Source organism: Entelurus aequoreus, linkage group LG05 (genome assembly GCF_033978785.1).
Source record: "Entelurus aequoreus isolate RoL-2023_Sb linkage group LG05, RoL_Eaeq_v1.1, whole genome shotgun sequence".
NCBI lineage: Eukaryota > Metazoa > Chordata > Actinopteri > Syngnathiformes > Syngnathidae > Entelurus > Entelurus aequoreus.
Window position 1 is genome coordinate 69,021,343 of NC_084735.1, and position 13,687 is coordinate 69,035,029.

A 13,687-nucleotide genomic window follows, 5' to 3' on the forward strand; every position below is an offset into this window, starting at 1 on the left:
TCTAACAAAAATAATAATACATTTGCTTTTCCTGTTTTTTCCAGAATGTGCAACTAACAGAAGATATGGACCAACATCAAACGTTCAATACAGAGGATGCTGGTTCTTAGGAGGATATCCAAAATAATTGAACAATACTTACTCTTTACTGCTGCTTTTATGATGCGATTGAGATTTGTCCTCCACCTTGCATCGCTTGCTGTCTGGCTTGGTGCCTTCCTCGTCATTCTACCAAGACGACACAAAGATTAGTGATACAATACAAGCTGTATCTGAAACAGCTCACTACTCTTAGTACAAACCTTGTGCTTCCTCTTGGTCTTGCTTGAGCTCTTTTCAGAGCTCTGCTTGCTGAATTCCTTGCTGTCCCGGTCTTGGGAGTCGTCTCGCTCCACTTTTATCTCAGCAGGCTCCTTGTATGGCCGCCCAGGGATCCTGGATAGCAAGCTGAGATCTGTGGGAGATAGGATTGGAAAGATAGGGTTTAATTTAGTTGGAAAACATAATAGAGATTTGTTTTTATGTGTTAAGGTTTCAATTTGGACTGACCTATCTTGACTATCAAAACCTGCTGCGGAGGCTGCCTCGTGGTGGAGCGCTCTTCCGGGTCACTTAAAGGAGACAGCAGCTCTTTGTCCTCCAAAGAGAACACACACACAGGCGTCCGGATGCTCTCAGTGTACTTGGGCGTCTGAGACGAGGACGGGATGCTGTCATTTTCTTCAGAGTCCGACGTTGTCGAGTCCGTGACAAACTCCCGAGACTTCTCGCAAGACGACTTGGCTTTGGCCTTGCGCTTGTTGACGGTGGTGGCGGTGGTAGCTGCGGTGGGCCGCGGAGAGGATTTTGGCTCCTTTTTGATGCTGGGCTTGCGGGAACCCTTGGTGGCGGCTATTGGCCGGTGAGGGGGGATCTCAGGAGCTGGCTCGCTTTCCACCCTCAACCCGCCCTTGGGTTCCTCCACCACTGGGGGCTTTTCAGACTTTTTAGGCTGTTTCTTCCCCACAGGCCTCCGGCTCCCCGAGCTGCTTTCACTCTGGGCTGGAGATTTCTGCCGACCGCGGCCAGTCTCGCCTCCTTTTTGCGCCGCTCGAAGGTCCCTGCATGGTGTCGGTGCTGAGGAATCTTTGGATCCGCCGCCCTGGCTCCCATAGCCTCGACCTGAGCTATTATCTCTGCCCTCTTTTTTGCTCTTGGTTTGCACGCTGTTGTTGTCCAATGGCGACGCTGGAGAGAACTGCTTAGTCTTCTTGAACCAGTTGTCCAGTTGCCACTTGTTGTTGGCCATTGGTTGTTCAGGCTAAAAAGAAAAGCAAAAACATTCTCACTTTATTTCAGTTTTATTTTACTACATACATGGACAGAATTGTACATACCAGCTTAAATATTAACTTTTACTTGATAAGGCCAGATCTGATAACTTCTCATTAGTAATCATAATTGACAGAAACTGGGTTTCTCCTGGCTTGTATAAAAACAACTTGTTTGACAGCCCTCCTTTATAAGGGTGCTGGGCATTCACAATTCTTACTAATTACCGTATTTTTTGGATTATATATCACAGTTTTTTTCATAGTTTGGCAGTGGGTGCGACATATACTCTGGAGCGACTTATGTGTGAAATTATTAACACACTACCGTAAAATATCAAATAATATTATTTATCTCATTCGCGTAAGAGAAAAGCAAATGGCAGCAATCGTCACACACACGTCAGCAATCGTCACTCACACGCCAACCAATAAGAATTTGGCGGGGGAGGGTCATGACAGAAGTGCATTGTGGGTCATGGGATGCTAACTTCTATATGCTATATGCTACTGCCGTATCTATTAAAATGGATTACATCAACATTGGCGGTAACTTATAAAAACTGAGAAGGACTGAACAAAAATGGCAACGAAAAGGAAATCATATACTGCAGATTACAAGCTGGACGTAGTGAAGTATGCAGCAGAGAACATAAATCGAGCAGCAGAAAGAAAGGACATACCAGAGGCGACACCGGGGAGGAAGATTTCATCGGATTTAGCGATCGGGAGTGACAGATTGTTTGGTAAACATATAGCATGTTCTATATGTTATAGTTATTTGAATGACTCTTGCCATGATGTGTTGCGTTAACATACCAGGCACGTTCTCAGTTGGTTATTTGTGCGTCATATGGCGTACACTTATTCAGCCTGTTGTTCACTATTCTTTATTTATTTTAAATTGCTTTTCAAATGTCTATTTTTGGTGTTGGATTTTATCAAATAAATTCCCCCCAAAAATGCGACTTATACTCCAGTGCGACGTATATAGGTTTTTTTCCTTCTTTATTTTGCATTTTCGGCCGGTGCGACATATACTCCGGAGCGATTTATAGTCCGAAAAATACGGTATGATTCTTGTTTGATTTTAAATATTAAATACTTTTTAATAAGACTCTTTTAGGCTATTTCCTTGCTAACTTGCTTTGCAAATGTGAAGTGAAGTGAATTATATTTATATCGCTTTTTTTTCTCTAGTGACTCAAAGCGCTTTACATAGTTAAATGCAGCTTTTTTGCTACATTTAAACCAGTGTGAATGGCACTGGGAGCAGGTGGGTAACGTGTCTTGCCCAAGGACAAGGATAGCGGAAGCGGGAATCGGACCTGGAGCCCCCAAGTTGCCAGCATAGCCGCTCTACGGACCGAGCCACGCCGCCCAATGTCATACATGTATGTCATACATCAGCAGCCAAGAAGAGCGTTTGTAACCTGTAATCTCTTTTGAAAAGGGTTTATCATAGTTTATATACCAAAAATAATATATGGATTTCAGTGGAGAATCATGTTGGAACAACCTGCTGGAGAGCTTCAGGACTGTAAAGATGGTTGATATTTAAAATCTGGCTTTTTACTGATCATTTAAAATTTCTTAGATTTTTAATTGTTATTCAGTTATTTTCAATTGTACCTATTGCTTTTAGTAAGAATTTTAAAAAAGCTTTTTAGTCAAATGGGAACTTTTCTAACTATTTTATGTTTTATTATCCATTAATCCATTTTCTACTGCCTGTCCCACTTTGGGCCGCAGAGGGGTGTGGACGTCTCAGAGGTGGTGTTTTCCTGAATCCTCAGTGCCATGCCATGTCTTGTTATTATCAATGGTGCTGTGTGTGCTTGCAATTCCTTTTTTTTCCAATTTTAAACGGGTGTAAAGCACTTTATGCTGCAGCTTGCCTTTGTGTGAAAAGTGCTGTATAAATAAAGTTTTGATTGATGCTGAATCGTGAGTATTTCACAACGTTCATCGCACTCGTTTATTGCATCTAATTAAATATATTTATGTTATATTGTGTAATATACTTTTTTATTTTGTTAAAAAAAAACAAAAAACTTTAAAAACACTGTTTTTTAACCATAGGTGAGCACTCCCTAGAGGGCCGCCAAAGAATATCTGTTTCTCAGTTGTGGTCCATATAAGCTGCTGCGGTACTCAGTTGTACTACACTTTTCCACCGCTGCTGGCAGTAATGAAAATGTCAAACAGAAAAAGTCTGGAGCTCAGTGGTGAAGCTTTATTTTAATTGGCACTTTAATTGTATTGACAATTAAGAGACATATTCATTATTAATTTTGTTTGTTCATTTTTGCACATTATAATTTTATGTAGAAAAATGTCAGTTATTTATGAGCCCCTTCTTATGCAGTATATTTGGTTAGTACTTATCTTTCTAATCAGCCTGACCTAATCTTAAGTTTTATGTGTTATAACTAAATAATAATCTTTGTGTTTAACATAATTTGACAAACTTGGAAACTGTAAGTAGGTTAGATATAGTTATTGAATATGATTAAATTCAAGAGTAAGATTACTAATTCAGTGTTAATATTTTAGTGGGCCCTAGGCCCCCCTGTAGTGGAAAAGTTGGGCCCTGAGTTCAAAAGGGTTTTAAAAAACAGCCTATGTGAAAGTTTGGGCACCCGAGTTAAGGTGTTTGAGGTTATGTTCTTTGCTTTTTCTTAAATTTTATGTGACAACAATTATTCCTACGTATGGACCGCCATCCTGCATCCAGAGACATCCTAGCTGAGCATCAAAGTATTGATGACTATGTCTGTGTTTTTCTTCTTCTTTGGCTTTCTCCTCTAGCTAATCCTGCTTCAACGTGCGAAAAGGAAAGATGCTACGTGTAGTAAGCGGACTTACTTCCTATTTGTCATCAAAGTAAAAGCAGTGTGTGTAAACTTCTCTTTACACCGGCGTGATAAAGAATGTCTTCCAAATAATAAACAGATCAGAAGTCATACAATGGGACAATGCAGGCAGTCCAATTTAAGGTTTTAGAGGACGAAAGGGTGCATTATGTTACCTCCGGAGAAGCAGGTCGTGGAGGCTCGTTGGCCTCGCTGTCCGTCGTGCTGCTCTCACTCTCGCTCTCAGAACCCGAGCTGGTCTCGGAACCACTGTGGCTGCTGGAGTCATCCTTGGACTGCTCCGGTCCTTCGCTGTTATTGCTGCCACAGAGAAAAATAAACTACATTAATGCGTCGCATTCAGGGCATGCGACACACAGGGCCAAGTTTCTATATGTGATACGTCACAAAAATGCTGATTTGATGTTTATTTCATAGGTTTGAGTGACTTCCCCAAGCGCTAACCTTTCTGATTTGTTTCTTGAGATGTTTTTGGCAGAGTCCTGCTCTCCATCACTGTCCTCGCTGCTGCTGAGCTTGAGGTCCTCTGCCAGCGTTCTGTGATAAAGAGACGGTGTGGTTTTATAAGACATCTTAGGTTAGGTCGCACTATTATCAGGTAAAAAAAAATATATTGCGTACGTTGGCTGGTTATCACAAGGCTTGGACTGGTGGCTGCTTGAGCTCTTGGAAGAACTGCCCCGCTCTGTAAACAACAGACATATGTAAGGAGAGTGTAATGGATACTGTTGTCAATTTGAAGTTTGCCTCAAAAATGTACATGCAGTATACAGGCTTCTGCTAATCACGCAAGGCTTCAGCTTCAAAGTCGACCAGATCGAAGATAACAGAATAAATTGTGGTCTAACTTTGCTGTATTACTGTACTATGATGTTGTTTTTTACATTTTTATTTTAACCTATATATTTATTCCATTTTTATGTATTACAATTTTGCTGTTCAACTATTTTCTTGCTCAAAAATTATTTGAAAAAGTATTTTTGATTCATGTTTGCCATCACAAATTCTTATTAAAATCTATTATTTTATATTACAGCTTCCATCATCATTTCTGGTTGTATTAGTCTGTCAAACATTATTCTTCTACTTGATAATTTACTGTTAATAGTTGGTTCTTTGTCATTGTAACATCTAGACTACACTAATGTAAAAATGTAATAATTATTCTTTATTCTGTTTGGAAACTTTACATTATTAGTTTTGGGCAATACAACCAATATGAGTATAGATCCAATACCAACTAGTTACAAGGGCAGTATTGAACATACCAATACTGACACTTCAAATTCAGTTCAGTTTATTTCCAACTTGCGTACGATACAATGTAATGCACCACATATTTCCAGTTGTTTCATTGCAGCACATCCGAAAAAGAGTAGGAATAAGCAGAGCTTATTTAATCTTACCCCTTCTCATATCATAGCAGTTTTATCTCATTTCTTTGTTCTGTTTGTAAGAGAACATTGAATAAATATATACCATAAGTAAATAAATATTAAATACATAAATAATCATTATTATCTCATTTTTAAAAAAAGGTTCAAGATGTTCATCATAATTGTTCTTTGTACTTTGTGAACACTTGTAGTTTGAACAGTCTCTTAAACAGAATCATATTGGTGCTTTGTTTGATTTCCTTGCTTAATTCATTCCATAATTTAATTCCACATACGGATATGCTACAGGTCTTAAGTATTGTACATCCATACAAATTGTTAAGATCATTAAATGATAACATTTTTGATCACAATTATAATCCGACAAAAACACAGGATGGCGGTGTAACAATATCAATACAATATTTAAAATATTTCCAACTATACTCTGATTTAAATCATTTGTTTTTTGTCCTTAAATCCCCCTGTGTCCACAGACTTATAATTACTGAGTTTGTACACAGTAACAAAAACGACAAAATATTTTTTGGGAAAATAAAAAAATATCGATCTTACCACTGTAGTATCAGCCATTTACTGATACTGGTACTGGTCTCGTTAATGTCGATATTTGTACTGATCCTCCCACCTTTGTTTATGTTCAAGAGTTCTAGCTTAGCAGTTAGCATATCCTCCTTTATTTATATCATATGCTAACGCAATTACAGTTTGCGAAAACCCCTGCTTTAATGCATGTATTTGTGCTGAATACAGTGTGAATTGTGTATCATACTCACTTGGGAAGGAGTGAGAATCCTGTCGAGAGAAAAAAAAAAGTAAAACGTTCAGTATTAGCCCTTTAATCATTTGCAATTATTCTGTCAGCTATTGTAAGTTTCCCAGAATAGCGGCAACATAAGTCGTATTATTCATGTGCTGGTTTAAGGAGGTGTAAGTCTGAACCAAAAGCATGGGTGATATAAAAGTTCATCAAGACACGTTGAAAAAAAGGCAGCTGCTGGGCAATGCTGACCTTAGTGGGGAAAGGAAACTTGGAGGGCTCTGTCTTGCAGGGGGTGTGGATAGCTGTCAATGGAGGGGGCCAGGTCTGAGTCATTTCCTGAGAGAAAGAAAACACCGCCCACACACACACAAAAGAGACAGGGGAAAATAGTGAAAATGAGCCATAAGACATAAGGTGCATGCATTGTAAAATACTTTTTGATGGACACGAGATTCTCCGAATACTTCACCAAAAATAACTTTAAATTACACACCTTCAGAATCTCGTCCACGCAGTTGGCGTCTCCAGATCCCTAAAAAAAGATGCTTGAATTTCAGAATAGCTTTCAATGTCCAAGGTTCAAAAATGTCTCAAAACGGATTTCCAAGTCAGGATTTAGCTAGGAAATTAAGGAAATATTCCAAGATAAAGGTTTAAAATATATGGCAATTTACTAGTCATTTACATATACATAAGATATGTACTATGCTTTTTCTTTGGCTTTTGCAAGCTCTTGTTAATACACACTACCCCCATTAAGTGTGTCAGGTGTCCTCAAAAGATGAGGGTTTTTTTCTTACTAAAATGTAGATTTGTAATATTAAAGATAATTTCTCCATAAGCATGTATGACAGCTAATACTGATAAATTGTTCTTGAAAGCATTACCATTGTTTTATGATGGTATAATAACTTGATTAGTTGTGAAATTAGAACAACATTGGACTGAGAGATGCACAGTGCAACAACATTTGCTTTGTTGTTTTTATCTTAATTATGTGCAAGATGTATTTTCAACACTCTTTAACTCATAGTTAACTTGCAGGTTTGCAACAACAGTAACAACAAAATCTCGTAAGTTTTTCGATATATTCCTCGTAATTTCTATAGAATGTTTCCCAGCCCAATTTCAAACGTAAAGACAAAATCTCCATCTAATGTTACACCTGTCTGTCAAAAACATGTCAGAGCAAGAAGTAGTACAATTACCCTTAATTGCCAATCAAGCATTTTCAAAGGTGAATGTGAGGAAAAGAGCTTCTACTAGAAGTACTGAAAGAATTACTGCTGAAAATGACTAAAACTGACATTTCATAAAACACTGTAAAGACATTTTATGAGCCCTTTCGGGCAGTTCAAATTGTGATCAGATTGTTGTGAATATATTTTCATGTCCTAAACAACAAAAATAAATAGTCTTACCTCTACAGGCTGCGAGGGGATCTTGAGTTTGGTCAGCGAGGCTTTTCCATTAGACTTCATCTCCCCCATAGTGCTGCTGTGCGACTGTCCGCTGTAGCTTTCTGCTTGTGAGCTCTTGGCTTCTGCCGTCTCTTGGCCGTCCATAGGCCTCACATAGGCCGTGGGCTTCTGCTGCATGGAGCCCGGTTTGGACATGAGCGACGGGGGGAATGCCTGACTCGAGTGCTGTCCGCTAGGGAAGGAGGTGTGAAGCCGTGAAGGCGAGTCCCAGTTGGCCTCCCGGTCTCGCGGTGACTTGGACCTGTAGCGCTCCTTACTGTGATGCTGCTCGGCGGCCAAGGAGCTCCGCGAGTGGCTGTTGCCGCCGGAAGAGCTCAGCGAGCCCTTGGCCGGACTGGATGTGTGCGACTTTGAGTGATCTGATCCACTGTGTTTACTCGACTTCTTTTCCCGCAACTCTCCGCCGTGTCTTTGGCTACCACTGCTGCTGCCGCTACTGCCGCCGCTGCCCCTCTGGCTACTGTGCCCCCCCTGGAGTCCGGAGCGTTTCTGAGACTGGGATGAGGAGGCCGCTGAGGCGGGGCCGACAGGAGTCCACTTACTGCTCTGGCTGCTTCCGCTTCCTCGCTGGTCACCGGCAAACAAGGGCAGGGCCAATTTCTCCTCGGAGGAAGACGAGCTGTTCGTAGGTTTGGCGCTAAGCTTCGGAAGGGTCTCGCCAATTGGATCTTTCATGTCGTCGTAATTGCCCAGCATGCTCTGAATACGGCTCGACAGTTTATCTTCTTTGCTGGACTGGAGTCAGGGAAGGAAGAGGCCGGGCAGGAGTGTCGTGTAGGGAAAAAAACAACAATGAGAAAACAGTCAGTATGAACGCATTAATTATTTAGTTTGACAAAAAATTGCAAAAACATCTGTAAACATACTAAAAAACAACAATGAATGAAAATGAGTGTCTCCTGGGTTTACTTTGAACTTAACGGTGATAAGTAGAGGTGTCAAAAAAAAAAAAAGTTCATACTAATCGCGATTCTTTTTTGTAGCGATTCTTAATCGATTAAAAAACATCAAAAATCTATTTAAAAAAAAAAAATCTGTCCTGTTTAGCTACTCAGGCAAATCATATTGTTAATGTAGATGCCCATGTCTGCTGTACAAAATTCCCCCCCCCCCAAAAAAAAGAAGTTTAGAATACATGTCTTGCATTATTTGTATTTGACTTTATTAAATGTTTGGGAAGCGTTTTTTCAAACAGAACCAGTTTTCTTTTAAGTAATATAGAAATTGATCAGAGCTGTTTAAACATTTTATGGAGGAATGTAGTTAATCATAGAACTGGCATCCGATAAAATTATAGATATTGAATCGAGAATCGTTTTAAATCGAGAATCGATTTTGAATCTAATCGTTACCCCCAAGAATCGAATCGAATGGTGTCCAAAGATTCACAGCCCGAGAGACAAGTTTTATCCAAGAGGAAATCTCTGCAGAAAAGTGGAGCCTACGGTGTAATAACGCTCATGCAGGCAAAGCAAACTTTAGCATACGTGTTTATTTTTGTTAATTCTAGCGGTGAATTCTCAACTCTTGCATTGACGACTAATAAACAAAAAATAAGCAACGTTGCAAAAAACACAGAGGAGTATAGTAATAAGGGGGCAGCAATTAATCGAAAGTATAATTTGACTCGTGGCTCTAAAAAAAAAGGCAAAAAGTAGTGGGAGGGTTCTGTAATCAATGTGGCGGCAAACAGCGGAGAGTTTTAACATTTACCCTTTCAGTGGCCTAGTGGTTAGAGTGTCCGCCATGAGATCGGTAGGTTGTGAGTTCAAACCCCGGCCGAGTCATACCGAAGACTATAAAAATGGGACCCATTACCTTCCTGGGCATTTAAGCAGTAAGGGTTGGAATTGGGCGTTAAATCACCAAAAATTATTCCCGGGTGCGGCCACCGCTGCTGCCCACTGCTCCCCTCAACTCCCAGGGGGTGATCAAGGGTGATGGGTCAAATGCAGAGAATAATTTCGCCACACCTAGTGTGTGTGTGACAATCATTGTCACTTTAACTTTAACACTCACATTTAATGTAGATCAGTGGTCCCCAACCACTGGGCCGCGGCCTGGTACCGGTCCGTGGATCGATTGGTACCGGGCCGCACAAGAAATAAAAAAATAAAATATATACTGTATATATTTTTTAATTAAATCAACATAAAAAACATAAGATACACTTACAATTAGTGCACCAACCCAAACTTCCTCCCTCATTTACACTCATTCACACTCATTCGCACAAAAGGGTTGTTTCTTTCTGTTATTAATATTTCTGGTTCCTACATTATATATTAATATAGATTAATACAGTCTGCAGGGATACAGTCTGTAAGCACACATGATTGTATTTTTTTATGACAAAAAAAAAATACCATACCCCCCCAGGTACATGGGACAAATTTTCAAGCGTTGACCGGTCCACAGTTACAAAAAGGTTGGGAACGACTGATGTAAATGATATGGATTTATTGGAAAAAAATAATGAAGTTTATGGACAGAAGAAAAATGTTTTTTTCAACCATTTATCCATTCATCCATCCATTTCCAACCGCTTGTCCCCTTTTTAAAATACTCAAGGCTATAAAGTGTGTTTTATCCGATTACTCGATTAATTGAACAAACTAATCGTTAGATTACTTGATTACTGAAATAATCGATAGCTGCAATTGTGTCTACCTTATCGTTGAAAGCTACAGTTTAGATGTTTGCTCATTTTTTGCGTGTATAACCGCAAATTTTTCAACGTTGTGGCGAGGATGAATTAACGGAGCACTGCGGCAAAGTGGAGACTGTGAGCTCAGCATGGTAAGCTAAGGTTGTCTGTATGTTTGTTTTTGTTACATCTAGTTATGGATCTTCAAATGTTAAAATGTTGCAGTGATGACCACCACAGCATGCTCGCTTGACCAGGTACTAGAAAGTGCCAGCTAAAGCCTGCTTTTGCCAATAAAAAAAACTGTCAATAGAGACTTAAAATGTTGATTACCATGCAGTGAGCATCACAAACCCACAACATAGCCAGCCTCCTGGGAAATGAGGTGTAATAAAAGTCCAAGAGCAGCTAGTCCAACTCATCAATGAATGTATTGATCAAAGCCAGATGAAAAGCTCTCACTGAGGCCCAAGGCTCCCACCAATCTGCTACCGGCGAGCATGTTTAAAAGGGGGGGCGCCGAATATCCAGTTTCATGTTCAGCCTCAGACCGCTATTTTGTTAGACAGATTTACACAGGAGGAAGCACAAGCCGCTTTCTGAAGCAGGAAATCGCTTGTTTGCTCGGTCATAAGATCGACATCCACGACCTCCCCTGCCAACAAGGCCTGCTTAACACGTGCGATGTGAGTAATATGAATTTAGAGGTATAACTGAAGGCGGATGATGCTTCACAAACCACCAGGTGGCTATTTTCTGTGGTTTTAAGTCATTTGGTATTTACATAAAAACGTCCCACCTCATCAGGAAGGAACTTTTACGCTACAGCCTACAACACACCAACTTCCTGCGGCAAAATAACGTGCTGCAATCGCACACTGACAACACAACTGAAGGCAATTATGGGGAGGTGGCAGAAAACATCAAGAAGTGCAGCAGCTTAAGAAAAAAAAGTTTATTAAATTCCAAAATCTGTTTTTCGGGGCATGAGAGGGTTCCCTACCGTTTTTAGAATGGTACCTCCTGCTCTTCCACCTTTTTACCCTTACACGTAGGCATTGTCCTGCCTATGTTTCATGTATGTCAGTGTTGCTGCTACAAAACAGGAACATGGAAAAAATTTAAATTGCCAAGTTGATCACACATTTTTTGCGCCTTTGGTGGGATAGTGGCAGAGCTAGAATTGTATTGTTAGAGCCGTAACAAAAAACGGAACACATCTGTAAGCAAGGAAATTCTGAAATATCGGGACATGGGTGTAAAGTTTAACTAGGGCTCGGTATTGTGGCCAATTTCCCGAAACAGATTAGATTTTGTTTCATAGAGGTTCTACATCAATTAATCACAATTTGTTTCAATTCGATTTATATTTGAATTTTAAAAATGTCTCAAATCTGTGACAAACTACAAATTTCACTTTTTATTTTCACCATAACAACTTTGGACAGTTCAAAGTTTCATAAAAGTCTCAAAAGTGCAATTGTCTGGGACTCTTAGTTCGTTTACGCAGTCAGACATGATGTAACACAGAGCAATTTTATAGTGAAGGTTGGAAAGTGTGCGCTTGTTTTTTTTGGCGCACTTGACGACACTGCTCTGTGCAGGGATGTAAACAACAGTACATCCCGGGTACGTCTTCAGTGGTGATCTTACAAGATGCTCAGTTACACATATAATCTAATAACATTTTCAGTTTGATTATGTTGCATAATCATAATGTAATGTGGTTCTCTTCGAGAAGGAGTTGATTGGAGCCGCTGAGTTACGATGGCTTCTATTACTGTATATCTTCATGGAGAGGGTGATCATATAATGCTTGAAAGTTCCTCACTTTCTTTTCATTTGCCCCAGATAGCTTGTTGTTTGCAGCTAGCGTTATCATAGCATAGCATTGTTGCTGCCGATGCAAAAATTTTAAAGATATCAATTCACTCTTCCAATTTCAATGTCGATGATCCCCTATGACTATCTGTTGGCTTCCTTATGGACTGGACTCCCATATTATCTAATAATAACAACTCCATAATAATACCAACTTGACATTTATTACAGCCAATCACCCTGGAAGGGGAGTTCGTAAATCTGCGGACTCTTCTTAAGATTTATTCTGTTTCCCCCAGTTGGGGTCTTGCCCGGATGTGGGTTCAGATCAGCGGATGTTGTCGTGAGTTTGTAAAGCCCTTACAAACACTTGTGATTAAGGGCTATATAAATACATTTTGATTGATTAACATTTTTGAATGACCTGAGGCTCACTGTTGTGTTCCAGGTAGTGCTGTCAAATGATAATTTATTTCAACCCGATTAATGAGTTTTGAATTTGGATTAATCGTGATTATTCCCAGTAAATTACTTGCTTTTTTCATGATTTTAATTTACATGATGTTAATTAACCTAAAAAAAGACCCCAATATTTTGACACAAATTAAATTTTATTGTCAGAATATCATACAAGGATTTTTTTTAATGTTTTACTCGAGTAACTCATTTATTTACTCAAACAAAACAGTTTTGTCTAACATACCACCAGGGGTTTATTTTTAAGTGAAATTTGCCACCAGGTGGAGTCTCCTCACTTTGCGCACTAATGTATGCATTGACCTGATCACTGACAACCCACGCCACCTTTCAGGTAACCATGTGCTATTAAGGTAAAGGAGCATGTATGCTAAAAGATAAATGTTTTGAACAATCCGCAACTATACAAGACTAATGCAAAAAAATTTTGTGATTAATCACATGAGTTAACTTGTTATTTTTGAGAGCCTAGTTGAAAGCAATTGCCATTGTCAACTTAGGGCAACCCTTTCATGCGCCCTGGAAAAGCTGGCACTTTTCCGCCTTACTCTGGCACTGTTCTGTGAAAACTGCATAGTGGTGAAATTATTCGCATTTGGATGTAGTTTGCGCGGCATAACATGGCTTCTCTGTGTAAGATGACCAAATCCGCAATGTCTGGATAGAAACAGATGTGTAAAGTTTAAACCTTGACATTCATTTAGCCTTGCCCTTTTGTGTTAAAAGTATTTGTTACTGTCCAACAACGGAGTTGCATTTAAATACTTAAGGGATGTTGTGTTGCTTTGTGAAAGGCAAAGGCAAATAAATAATGGATCCACCATTAAAGCACAAGTAGAATAAAAACAAGTTTACTTTATATGGTTAATTGTGGTTCATTGTATACATTAAACCATATCCAATCGTATTTCCAAT

The 13,687-nt window shown here is 39.5% G+C and overlaps 1 protein-coding gene across 4 annotated transcripts in view; it reads right to left on the reverse strand.

Annotated features, from left to right (window-relative positions):
* Window positions 1-13,687, reverse strand: part of aff4 (AF4/FMR2 family, member 4) — an 81,124-nt gene that overhangs the window by 11,409 nt on the left and 56,028 nt on the right. For all 4 annotated transcript variants that reach the window (XM_062048742.1, XM_062048743.1, XM_062048741.1 and 1 more), the window contains 10 exons: window positions 7,768-8,562; window positions 6,840-6,878; window positions 6,596-6,682; window positions 6,360-6,378; window positions 4,808-4,871; window positions 4,631-4,723; window positions 4,342-4,486; window positions 550-1,300; window positions 303-454; window positions 143-228 (listed from right to left, as the gene is read on the reverse strand). In XM_062048742.1, coding sequence (XP_061904726.1) covers window positions 143-228; window positions 303-454; window positions 550-1,300; window positions 4,342-4,486; window positions 4,631-4,723; window positions 4,808-4,871; window positions 6,360-6,378; window positions 6,596-6,682; window positions 6,840-6,878; window positions 7,768-8,562 — 2,231 coding nt within the window. The remainder of the gene's footprint in view (window positions 1-142; window positions 229-302; window positions 455-549; window positions 1,301-4,341; window positions 4,487-4,630; window positions 4,724-4,807; window positions 4,872-6,359; window positions 6,379-6,595; window positions 6,683-6,839; window positions 6,879-7,767; window positions 8,563-13,687) is intronic.